The sequence below is a fragment of the Myotis myotis genome, unplaced genomic scaffold (genome assembly GCF_014108235.1).
Source record: "Myotis myotis isolate mMyoMyo1 unplaced genomic scaffold, mMyoMyo1.p scaffold_m19_p_5, whole genome shotgun sequence".
NCBI classification, from domain to species: Eukaryota; Metazoa; Chordata; class Mammalia; order Chiroptera; family Vespertilionidae; genus Myotis; species Myotis myotis.
The window spans coordinates 83,406,290-83,418,821 of NW_023416357.1; the positions used below are offsets into that span (position 1 = coordinate 83,406,290).

A 12,532-nucleotide genomic window follows, 5' to 3' on the forward strand; every position below is an offset into this window, starting at 1 on the left:
TAGCTGGGCCGCCCCCATTCTGGACCTCAAGCTGGTTTCTCTGGGTGCCCACCACCCTCCGTGGCAGTATTTCTTGCTCCCTGACAAGGTTCTCCATTTCTCCATAGACCTGAGGGCAGCCCCAAGCACCCACACCTTCCTGAACATAGCCAATGGCAGTAGCCCCACCTTAGAGCTTAAATGTCTACCAGGCCTGGGCCAGGGCATTTACACGCCTTGGCTTCAGGGACCTGTGGGCAGCAAGATTCAGATCAGAAAATCTAGAGCTGTCTAGGCCAGAGAAATCTTAATTTTAGGTCCACTGACCCCCCGAAACTCACATATGACAAACAACCCCTTTTTAGATAAAGCTGCCATTTGCTGAAGCAATCCTTACAGCAACTTTATGAAGTTGGTAGCATCATTCCCATTTTAGAGATGTGGAAACTGAGGTTCTCAGGGCTTACGTAACTTGTTCACAGTTACACAGCTAAACGGTGGCTGAGCTGAGCTTTGAACTCGTGTCTGCCTGTCTTGTAGAGCACCCTTGACCACATAGCTCTGCTTCCACCACCCTCAGAAGTCTCAAACAGGTTCTTGTCCCTCCAAAGGTTAAGAACTCCTGACCCTACATATGCCTCATATTAGGGACAAGGAAGCTGAGACACATAAAGAGAAGATGACTTGCCCAAAGTCCACAGCAATCTGTGCCCTAGCGGGGATGAAAGCCCAAGGCTCCCGATTCCCAGCTCGCTGCTCTTTCCATTGGCTTCTGTCCTCCTTGGTTGAGACTGGGTTAAGGATTAGTTCTTCTCACTCTTGTAGGGTTAGGCCCTGGCGCTGGCGTTGGCGGGGTTCCCGGCCTTGGCGTTTTCCCCGGTGCTGGAGGGGTTCCTGGTCTTGGCATTGGCCCCGGCGGCGTTACAGGTAAGTTGTGTGAGAAAGTGGGCCTGAGGAGCCTCTGAATCCTCCGTGGCTGACACGCTGACACCCCCTCCCTCTCCATCCAGGAGTAGGGACCCCGGGTGCCGCCAAATCTGCTGCTCAGTTGGCCGCCAAAGCCCAGCTCCGTGAGTGCCCTGCCTGGCTTTCCCTCCTCACCCCACCAAGCGCAGGCTGGCCCAGCATGACCCAGGCTGGAGCTGGGCCCCACAATATGCAGGCTCTCAGGTCCACTGCAGGCTGGGAGGTCCCCAAGACAGCAGACAAGGGGTTGGAAAAGCAGATTTAGCAAAGGAGAGACCCAGGTTCCAATCCTGGGCCCCACACGAGCTGAGTGACCTCTGAGTTTCCTGTCCTCGGGCATGACATGTGGGTGCTGATGGCGCCTGCTGCAGAAGGTTGTTGGGAGAATTAAATGAGTTCATCCAGAGGGAAGAGTGGGGGTTGGGCTGGAAAGGAAAGTGGTGTAGTGAGTGTGCAGCCCTGAATGCCAGCTGGGGGAGGGGCTGGACTTGGTGGTCAGCGGGAGCTCTCGGAAGGCCATTCTGGTGGCAGCACAGAGAGTGGATTAAGGGGTCTGGCCCCTTCTCTTGGGGCCTGTCTCAGCTCCCGGGCAGGACACCCCACAGGGGCATGCTTCCTGCCTGCTGTCACCATCCCACTGCCCATCTTTCCCAGGGGCTGCCGCTGGCCTTCCTGCTGGCGTTCCCGGATTTGGAGCTGGTGCTGGCGTTCCTGGGTTTGGAGCTGGTGCTGGTGTTCCCGGATTTGGAGCTGGTGCTGGTGTTCCTGGCTTTGGGGCAGGTGCGGGTGCAGGTGAGAGGCCTTCTAGCCTGGGCAGAAATGACCCCTGAGCTCAGAGAAGGGAGACTGCATGCTCCCTCCCAGCACATCCCCCAGCACCTCATCGAAGGGTTCATAGTGAATTCCCCCATTAGGTTCTCCTGAGCAGTCAGATGACTAGGGTAACAGAGGGGGGCAGGCCAGGTGAGGAAGCCCCAGGCTGCATGGGTGGGCCCACCTGGCTTGCCCCCAGCAGTATGCTGTGGCCACTAGGAGCTCCAGTTTTTCACCTGGTGGTTACCGAGTCTGAAGGGGCTGGGAGGGGCAGAGGGAAGGAGGAGGCACAGTCCAGCCCTCAAGTGCTCCCAGACCAGACTGGCAGAGACATGGTTAGTGACCGGAGATCTACCCAGGCAGGGTGAGCTCCTGGCTGGGGAGCCACAGCTTCAGGGCTTTGAGAGGAGCAAAGAAGGCCAAGGAAGGCAGGGAGGGCTCCCAGGAGGAAGCAGTACCCCTCAGCACAGAGCTGAGCTGCTGACCACCCCACATTTCCTTTTTCTGCAGTACCTGGATCCTTGGCTGCTGCTAAAGCAGCCAAATATGGTGAGTGTCCCCACACTGGCCACCACGGTTGGTTCCACTGCTGCCCCACCATCCCTGATGCACTGGTCACCCACCTCCCCTCCCTCTGGGCCAGGGCCCCATGCCCGGCGCCTGCAGCACAGGGCTGGGATGGTCAGGGTGGAAAAAGGCAGTTTCTAGGACACGTTCATGACAGCTTAGCAGACCTGGCTCCTGCCCACAAAATGCCTATCGAGCCTCCAGCCCTGGGACAACCAAAGAGGCCCCTCACATTTCTGGCCTCCCTGGGCGCAAGTCCACCTTGGTGAAAACCGTGGTCCCCAGGGGCCCCCCTGGCCCTCAGTTTTGTGGGCCCAGGGCAGGGTTGCTGTCAGCGAGGCAGCTTCTGCCTCCCGGCCAGCAGAGCCCCGGCCCCCCGCCCACCTCCCAGTCAGCATGACTGCGTCTGCCACGAGCCACGAAGACGTGGCAGACAAGCCTGCCCCTCCACTTGGCGCTCAGCAGCCCTGGCTGGCCAGACCCACACTGTCTGTGGCCCCTGAATTCTTGGCCTTCTGAGAGCCAGGCCAGGGCCTCTGCCAGGGAAACACCAATCAGCCCGGCCAGTCCACTTGGGGCCAGTTTCCACTCGGAAAATCCCGGTCTCCTCAGTCCCACCCCTGGCGGGCCTGGTGACCCACAAGCCTTCTCCTGTTCCTTGCTGGCTGCTCTGCCAGCCGGAGTCTAGCGCATTTTGCCAGGGAAACAAAGCAGCTAAGGGGACAGGCTCCAAAGCCACTTCCTGCCTGCGGCACCTTGAGCATATTTCTTAACCTCTGCTGCGTCTCAATTTTCTCATCTGCAAAGTGGGGATGACAATAGTCCCCACCTTTCCTGTTGCAATGAATAATAAGCAGGCTACTCTGTGAGAAGCACCGAGAACTGTGAAACTCCCGCTGCTGCTATTCGTAGCAGCTCTGCTCGGGACAACAGTTCAAACCTCAGGGCACATTCCCCGATGGTGTGCTCTTTTACTCTCCAAACACCTGTAGGGTGAGTGGGGTAAGGATCATCATCTCCTTTAGGGAGAGGTGGCAGCTCAGAGAGGCTCTAATGAATGGAGAAAGCAGGATTGGAGCCCAGGACCGTCAGAACCTGAGACTAGTCTTCCCACCTCCGCAGCTTGTGGCCACCTGTGGCTCCAGGGCTAGCCCAGGGGGGACGAGAAGAGATGGGCAGGCCAAGGCTCAAGGAAGCTCGCTCTTTTCTTTCTTCTTTTTTTTTTAAAATAGAATTTTATTGATTTCGGAGAAGAAGGGAGAGGGAGAGAGAGAGAAGCATCAATGATGAGAGAGTATCATCAATTAGCTGCCTCCTTCATGGCCTCTATTGGGGACCGAGCCCACAACCTGGGCATGTGCCCCGACCAGGAATCGAGCCATCACCTCCCAGTTCATAGGTCGACATTCAACCACTGAGCTACACTGGCCGGGCAAGGAAGCTTGCTCTTCTTGACTGATTGGTCAGGGACATGGGCCCAGGTGTCTGGGAATGGACTTCTGTCCAGTGCTCCTTCCACTGGGTCACATGGCCTTGATCACCCGTCTGCTTGACTAATGCCCCTGGGTCAGGGAGACCCTGTCCTTCAGAAATGGGGGACTGACTCTGCCCCTCTCCTAGGAGCAGGAGGGCCTGGGGGCCTTGGCGGGGTTGGAGGTCTTGGTGGTCTTGGTGGAGCAGGTGTCCCAGGCGGTGTGGCAGGTGAGTTGAACCCCAGGATGGGCTGGGCAGGGAGGGAGACGGACCCGTGGAGAATTGCTCCCTGAGCTCCCTCTGTGTCCTCAGGAGCCGGACCTGCTGCCTTGGCTGCTGCCGCCAAGGCTGCTGCCAAAGCTGGCCAATATGGTGAGCGCTGTGTAGAGGTGGGGGCTGCCAACAGTCCCCAGGGTTTGGGGGGCCTCAGGCCACGCACTGTGGAGCACTGTTCCCTGCCCTGCCCCTGCGGCCCTCAGGGGCATTGTCTCCCCGGGGCGCAGCCACCTCCTGGCCCCACAGCATCCACAAAGGCTCTGGAAGCTCAGGCTCCACCTGGGGACTGGGAGGAAAACTTCAGCTCTTCACAGACGAGCGGCAGGGGTCTCGCCGATGGGGTTTTAACACCCAGCTCTCTCCGCAGGCCTCGGGGGAGCCGGTGGACTCGGAGCTGGCGGGCTCGGAGCTGGAGGACTGGGACTTGGAGGTGTCCCAGGGGCTGGGGGCTTTGGAGGTAAGAGGCTGCTCTAGAATCTATTAGTTTATTGTGAGTGAATGAGTGTGTGTGTGTGTGTGTGTGTGTGTGTGAGAGAGAGAGAGAGAGAGAGAGAGAGAGAGAGAGAGAGGCCTTCCCATTTGCCACATCTTGCTCACTCAGGGCTGTGGTGGGCCTGCCCCTTCTCTGGCTCCTCTGGCGTTTCGAGGGGCCTGAGCGAGCAGGAGCGAGGGCTGCTTCTCCCTCTCCCTCTCCTCTCCTTCGACCCACATGACCACAACCAGTGGGAGTTTGTTAGGGTCATGATGGTCATGCCCACTTGCTGGGGAAAAAAACCAAAGCTTGGACGGAATTACTTTTCCAAAGTCTCTGCCATCCTGGCCGTTCTTGTGTTGACATGTCACTCTTTCTTGGGTCGTCATTGTATCTCCCTACCTAAACCCGCCTGAAGTCTCTTCCTGTGTGCGCCACAAGACTGGACACACAGTAAGCGCTTAATAAAGACTTTCGGAAAGTTGGATAAAGGAGGGGTGGAGGGACGGCAGAAGGATGAGTCGGTGGGCAGATGGTAAACAGTGAACAGGTCAGAAGGGGGACATGACTGGGAGGGAAGGGATATTTCTGGGCTCTCATGCACCCCATCTCCCCAGGTGTGTCCCCAGCTGCAGCTGCTAAAGCAGCCAAATATGGTGAGTGGCTCCCTGCTGCCCTCCTCCTGCCCAGGCCTGTAGGCTGCTAATACACCCCATCCCGACCATCCCATCTCACCCACTCAGGCCTCAATCCTGCTCAGTCCTAACAGCCTGTCCGGGATCTCCCTGACCCCAGAACCCGGAGGGGAGGCTATGACTCCTTAGACTGTACCTTGTCGCAAACCCCATCTGCCCTCTTCTCAGGTGCCGCTGGCCTTGGAGGCGTCCTAGGAGCTGCCAGGCCATTCCCAGGTGCAGGTAGGGCCATCTCTGCTGTGCAACCCTGGGGCTGCAGCTAGCACAAGGCCACAAGGTGGAGGGGAGAGGGGAGAAGACAGAGGGAAGAGGTGAGAGGGGAGAGGGGAGAGGGGAGAGGGGAGAGGGGAGAGGAGAGAGGGGAGAGGGGAGAGGACAGAGGGAGAGGGGAGAGGGGACAGTCCAGGAAAGGAAACATCCTGGGCAGAGGGGCAGGCCTCAGTGTCAGGGGCACCATGGGTCTCAGGCACCAGGCTGGCAAGCTGAGGCGATGGGGTCCCACACCAGGATGCAAGGCAGGGACAAGGTTTGTGAAGAAAGCCACTCTGGCCATGGAGAAGGGGAGGGGGGTAGTGGGCAGAGAGAAAGAGGGGGCGAGGCTGGAGTGGGGCCTGCCCCATGCCAACCCCAAGTCCCTCCTGCAGGAGTTGGAAGACCTGGCTTCGGATTGTCTCCTATTTTCCCAGGTATGCCCGGCTTCCTACCCTGTGCCCTGTGCTGCAGCTCTGGCCCCAAGCCTTCCCCTCCCCTGCTTCATCTCCTGCTCAGGAGGGCTAGGTCAAGCCCCAGGAGGGGTCCCCTATCCTCAGGTTACACCGCGCTGGGCTCCCCTTTATTCTTCTCTTCCCCCCTTGCAAGGCCAGAGAGCATCAGCTTTTCTGAAACACCAGTTCCAAATGGGGTAAACTGAGGTTCATAGAGTATCAGGGACTGACCCAAGGCCACACAGTGAGTGAGGCAGAGCCAGGCTCCCAAGCCCAGAACCTGGCCCCTCTCAAGCGAGGCCCATGCTGCCAGGAGGCCTTGCAACTCCCAGAAGGGGCACACTCACCGCCCCTCTCCTGTGTTGCAGGAGGCGGAGCCGGAGTCGGGGCTGGGGGCCTGGGAGTTGGCGGTGAGTCTGCAAGAAGAAGGAGGGGCCCCACTTCAAGCAATGCTCTGAGCTCCTCTCCTGGGGTGGAGGGGGGACGAGTCTTGTTGAGGGAGTGGCTAGTATGACCACAACCCTTGGTGGGCCTCTGGTGTGGGGGCTTGAGGGGAATCATAGAAGCTGACAGTTCAGCCCTGGGGTGTGGGGATAGGAGGCAAGGATTCTGACTCCTAGAGCTCCCAGCCTGGCATTTGACTAGGTACCAGGACTGAGACAGGGACCTGGGTCACCCTGGAGCTTGGGGTCTAAGTGCTGAGACTGACAAGCTCCCACAGAAAAAGAAAGAAACTGTAAGGGAAGAGCAAGGTCCGTCAAGCAGGCAGCCAGGGGGGTCAAAACCTCTCTGATACCAGCATGTTAGCTGGCAAGGCTGGGGTCTGGCTATGGTGGGAGGAGGCACCCTCCAAGCTGCTCAGACCTCTATATGCAGGATATGATCCACAAGGCCTTCAGAACCTGCGGTGATAGGATCGAGGCCCTATATGGTGAGAGAGGCGGGAAAGCCTGGTCCCCTCCCCAATCCCTACCTCTCCTCACACAGGCAAACCTCCCAAGCCCTATGGAGGTGCCCTGGGAGCTCTAGGGTACCAAGGTGAGTGGAGCAAGGAAGACAGCATGGAAGGAGGGGCAGAGACGAGGCAGAGGCTAGGCCCATCAGTCTGGGAGAGAGGGGAGCACGTTTGGACTAAGCCTGGCAGCAGTGGGGAGGCTGGAGGAGCTGCACAGCTCACCCATCCCTTCTTCTGCCTCCAACACAGCTGATCAGAGCTGGGAGTAGGCCGAGGACCCTCCATACTCACCCAGCCTGGCCTGGCCTAGCAGTCCCTGCCTCCCTGCTGCCCACATGACCCCCCGCCCCCCGCCCACTTTCAGGAAGGAGCCAAGAGAAAGAGAAGGGAGAGGAGGGGGGAAGAACTCAGAGGAGCAGACACAGAGGGAGAAAATGGATGAGATGATGGGAGCCATAGGGTTAGGGAAATCTGAAGGGTGGGCAGGGTGCCCAGGCTGGGCAGAGTGGGCAGAAGCCACTACCTGGCACTGAGCCACACCCTTCCTCACAAATGCACACACGCTGCTGGAAGTGTGTGCGGTGGGTCCTGATCACCACCTCCCAAGCTCCTCCCAACAATGCCCAAGGGAGACCCAAAGAAGCCGCAGCTCCACCCCTATGGCCGCTCAGACTGTGGATTCCCTTCCACCACCACCACCCCCTCCCGCCTGCCCCCGCCTGCTTCCCGCTACACAGATGAGGCAGCTGAGGCAAGGCCAGGGCTGGGAGAGGCTGAGGCAAGGCCAGCCTGGCCCTTTCCAGGGTGCCTAGTGGTGCCTGTGGCCATGGCATAACCCCTTGCTTCGCACAGACGCCTGTCCTTGCCCCACTTGGCTTCTCACTGCCACCAGGTGGCGGTAACAAGCCATGTCTATCTCCCACAGGGGTAGGAACTGCTCCAGCCCTCCAACCAGAAAATGGTGTCTTGATGATTAGAAACAAGGTTTCCCAATCAGACCCTCCCCGGGAGAGGGCAGGGGTTCTGGGGTCCCGTCCCAAGTTAGCCACTGACTGTGGATGAGTAAGGCTCTCACTCTCTCTGGGCCTCAGTTTACTTATTTGAGACACTGGAATGCTTGTCACACTATCTCCCTTGTTGGGGGGTGCTCTGAGTCACTCACTAAAGGCTTCCCAGATGGAGTGGATTCAGAGTATAGAGACCTTGCCCAGGCCCAGTCTTTCCCAGACCTGGACCCGTGGCCTGGCCTCTTCCCTTCTCTGAGACTTGGTTTCATCAACCACATCTTGAGCCCTGATCCCACTCACCTGTCCAGTGGGAGTTTGTACGATGAGTTTGGCCTGGGGTGGAGCCCAGGCTTCTGGAGGCTTCTTGGAGCCTCTGTTCCCCACGGTGATGATGCTGGAGTTGGTCAGTGGGCAGTGGGCGTGAGCAGCAACAGGGAGGGGCCAGACTAACCTTGTGTGTGCCCCTCCCACCCAGGTGGAGCCTGCCTGGGGAAATCCTGTGGCCGGAAGAGAAAGTGAGCTTCCCAGGACCCCTGACTCACGACCTCATCAACGTTGGTGCTACTGCTTGGTGGAGAATGTAAACCCTTTGTGACCCTCCCCTCTACGCCCCCTCCTACGTCCCCACCTCTGGAGGGGACAGGGCTGGCCGGGCGGACTTGGAAATCCACAGGACAAGGAAACAAGAGAACGGTGGCCAAGTGGGCCCTGGGAAGCCCCTACTTCAGAGGCGAGGGGTGGGTGGGCTTGGCCCCCTGCCCCCTCCCCCTTCCCACCCAGGAGCTCCCCCTCCATACACTCTCCATCTCCAGGGGAACTCGGTGCTAAGTGCTGGTGCTTTCATCTTCCCAGGGGAGGGAGGAGGGAAGGGCAGCCCCTCTGGAAGCCCCCTCCCTGGGGCTCCTCTGAAAATGGTGCAGACACTTCCTGGGCAGTCCCACCTCCCCCTGCCCACCAGGACCCACCCCTGGCTGCGGTCCAGTTGGTACCCAAGCATCACAAACCTCAAGCTGGATTTGGTCACACCATCTCTTGGCCCCGTTGGCTCCCTTTTCCTCCACCAATCACTGTTCCCCATATCTGGGGCACCTCAGATCAGAAGAACCCCAATGGGAATAGACCTCTTTCTCTTGTGGAATTCATCCGCCCATCTGTCCATCCACCATCCATCCATCCATCCATCCTTGCCCTCAGTTGTCCACCTGGCACCACTAGCTGGCTGGGCACCCCAACCATCAACCTGGTTAACCTGTATGGCAGCATGTGCCCTGCCTTTGCCCCACCACACACACCCCTACAAAGGGGCCCAGGGTGTGAGGGGCTGTGCCAGCTGGGGTGGCAGGAATCCCCTCCCTAACCTGGGTCCCCCCATGCAGTACTGTATCCCCCATCCCTCCCTCGAGCCACTGTACTTCACAGCATCTCCCACCCCTGCCCCGCCCATCTCTTTGTGTCTCGCTGTGATAGATCAATAAATATTTTATTTTTTGTCCTGGATATTTGGGGATTATTTTTGATTGTTGATGTTTTCTCTTGATTTTATTTTTGTGATTAATTGAAAAAAAATTTTTTTTTCTGATCTGGGGAGCTATATCCCCAGAAGAAAATTCATTTTAATCACTTTGGTATAACTCTGGATGAAACACACATTTTTTAAAATAAGAAAAGAGGATTAACTGCTTCAAAAAAGACTAATAAATGAAAATATTTTAAAGGAAACTGTGTCTTGGCCTCCTTTGTTAATCCCCTCGTGCTGTCGGCTCCAAGCCCAGATAGGGAACAGGGCTCGGCCTTGGGAAACCTCCACTGTTCAAGGTGTATTTGGGGGGCTGCTCACCAGAATCCTCTGCTGTTGGCTTCTGAGGTTTGATCCTTCTCCAAGTTCGGATTGTCCTTTAACAATTAAAACCCCTTTGTAGGGGAAACAGGGCCAGCCAGTCCCCGCCTCAACACTCCCCCCCCCCCCCCCCCCCCCCCACACACACACACACACACACGCCTGCCCACGGTGGGTCTCCTCTGGAGGTGGGCCGTCCCCAGCCCTTGCCCCATAGAACTAAGGTGAGCGCAGGGACTGGTGGCGGCCCCTGAGCACTGAGGGTGCAGCTGGAGGGGAGGAGTAAACAAAAGTGACCCTTCCATCCAGACCAAACCCTTGGCCTTGGTGAACAGCAGTGCAGAAAGGAGAAAACGGTCCTACCTACGAAAACTAGAAGACGCGTTTTCCTCCGAAACATCCACTCTCACACATGCCAAGTAAGGTACCACTTCACTTTCTTATAAAACATAACAGCCCTGCCCAGTTTGGCTCCATGGATAGAGCGTCAACCTGTGGACTGAAGGGCCCCAGGTTCAATTCTAGTCAAGGGCACATGCCCAGGTTGAGGGCTCGATCCCCAGTGGGGAGTGTGCAGGAGGCAGCCAATCAATGATTCTCTCTCATCATTGATGTTTCTATCTCTCTCTCTCCCTCTTCCTTCCTCTCTGAAATTAATAAAAATGTATTAAAAAACCACACACACTAAAACTTTCATTTAAAAATAAAATATAACAAATGTCACCTGCAGGTGGCACTGGGAGACTCAGTACCACTCTTAGGTGCACCCATCTGCAGAGACATCCCCCTCCCTTTGGGGCCAGAAATCCATGGGGCCTCGGGCCATGCCTACCACTCCTTTCTGGACTAGCTCTGGATACCAGATTCCGGAATTCCTTCCCTATACCACCAAGTCCACTTCCAGGGACCACATGGCCTCATGCCTGCATCTGACCTCCTGGGGCAGACTCCAGGGCCAGTGACACACCCCTCCGTCAGAAGGGTGGCTAGGCAGCTATTTGTTGGGAGTGTGGACGGAGTGGGCAGTCCGGACTCTCTTGCATTTGTTCGACAGGACCTCTGCAGTGCAGAAGGAGTTGGGATGGAAAGAGAAAGAGGATGGGATGATCTCAGAGAGAGCTTCCTAAAGGCTAGTAGAGTGCAAAAAGCAATTTATCAGGCAAAGAATAAAGCCGGGAGGACGGCCGTGCCTTTCGAGCAGGGAAAGCAGCCTGTGTAAAGGCCTAGAGGGCAGGACAGTGGGAGTGCCCTAGTGAGCCAGGGCAGAGCTAAGAAAAGATGGAAGGTGAATCTGAAGTTGGTAGCAGGTGGGTTCATGGAGACCCACAGGGGGCTGCTATGGCCATCAGTGAGGAGTGACAGCCTGCCCAAGAACAGTGGCAAAGGAGATTCATTCATTCATTTATTCCTTCAACAAAAATATCCCTTGTGATCCCTCTTCAGTTCTCTGGCCTCCAAAAGTTGGCCAGCCCCAGCTGGGGGCATCATTGCTGCTTTGATTTCTTATGGTTCATGACTTTAAATACAACCCATGAAGTGGCAACTCCCAAAGTGATACCTCCAGCATAGACCTCTCCCCTAAGCTGCAGCCTTGCACACCCAAGGCCAGTTCTTATATCTCTACCTGGAAGTCTCAAAGGCATCAATGTACAGGATGGTTCCCCACCCCACACCCTGCCCCACCATCCCAGCTCAGTAGATAGCATCTCCAGTGGGTCAGTCTGGCAGCTTGGAGCCATCTCTGGGTCCTCTCCTCCCACTCCCCATAGCAGATTCGCCAGCAAGTTCTGCGATAGATCTATCTTCAGAAGATATCCAGAGTCCAGCCACTTCTCACAACCTCCGGGGTCCGCCAGCAGCTAGTGCCTGGAATTACTACACAGCTTCCTAACTGGCTTCCTGATTCTGCCCTGGCTCTCCAAGCAGCCTTCTCTCCACACAGCAGCCAAAACAATTCTCTTACAATGTAAGTCAGTTCAGGTCATGTGTCTGCTCAGAATCCTGCAACGGCTCTCATCTCGCTCAGGCACAAAGCCAGCAGCCTTTCAAAGGCTCAGAAGCCCCTACCTGAGTTGCACCAGCTGTTCTGACCTCACATCCTGCTACTCATCCCTCCACCAGGCCATGCGGTTACACCAGGCCATGCGGGCCCTCTTGTTCTTTCTGTGGGCAGACGGCCCCCCATTGCAGGCCTCCACGTCTGCTGTCTCTCCTGCCCAGAATGCTCTTTCCTCAGCTGTCACTGCGCGTGGCTCCCTCATCTCCTTCAGGTCTTGACTCAAATGTCACCTTCTCAGAAGGTCCTTCCCTATCCCCTAAAACTGCAACCTCTACCCTCCCCTGTGCAGCACTCTCTTACCCTGCCCCTGCCTTCTTTTTCTCTAGATTGTCCTTTTTTTAATGAACTCTCCATAGCAGAATGTAAACTCCTTAAGGATAGACACTGTTTTAAGAACAAAATCTATAAACTCCCTGCTTTCCCTAGTTATACACTCTGATAGACAGATGGCAAGCAAGTGTACTGATAATAGCCCAAAGATATCCAGGTCCTAATCCCTGGAGCCTTATAAATATTACTGTATTAGTCTGGTTGGGCTGCCATAACAAAGTACCACAGACCGGGGGGCTTTAACAACAGAAATTTATTTCCTCACAGTTCTGGAGGCTGGAAGTCCAAGATCAAGGTGTTGGCAGGGTTGGTTCCTTCTCAGGCCTCGCTCCTTCACTTGCAGATGGCCATCTTCTCCCTCTGTCCTCACATGGTCTTCCCTCTGTGCATTTCTGTGAC

At 56.6% G+C, this 12,532-nt stretch overlaps 1 protein-coding gene across 9 annotated transcripts in view; it reads left to right on the forward strand.

Annotated features, from left to right (window-relative positions):
• Window positions 1-9,626, forward strand: part of ELN (elastin) — a 32,291-nt gene extending 22,665 nt beyond the window's left edge. For 5 of the 9 annotated variants that reach the window (XM_036309307.1, XM_036309306.1, XM_036309308.1 and 2 more), the window contains 12 exons: window positions 805-906; window positions 990-1,049; window positions 1,600-1,737; window positions 2,269-2,307; window positions 3,946-4,026; window positions 4,111-4,170; window positions 4,442-4,531; window positions 5,164-5,202; window positions 5,410-5,463; window positions 5,886-5,927; window positions 6,314-6,355; window positions 8,383-9,626. In XM_036309307.1, coding sequence (XP_036165200.1) covers window positions 805-906; window positions 990-1,049; window positions 1,600-1,737; window positions 2,269-2,307; window positions 3,946-4,026; window positions 4,111-4,170; window positions 4,442-4,531; window positions 5,164-5,202; window positions 5,410-5,463; window positions 5,886-5,927; window positions 6,314-6,355; window positions 8,383-8,426 — 791 coding nt within the window. In that variant the 3' untranslated portion in view covers window positions 8,427-9,626. Of the gene's footprint in view, window positions 1-804; window positions 907-989; window positions 1,050-1,599; window positions 1,738-2,268; window positions 2,308-3,945; window positions 4,027-4,110; window positions 4,171-4,441; window positions 4,532-4,964; window positions 5,000-5,163; window positions 5,203-5,409; window positions 5,464-5,885; window positions 5,928-6,313; window positions 6,356-8,382 lie in introns of all 9 variants that reach the window. The other 4 variants (XR_004967555.1, XR_004967556.1, XM_036309305.1 and 1 more) reach the window with 4 other exon arrangements.
• Window positions 9,627-12,532: the final 2,906 nt, after the last annotated feature.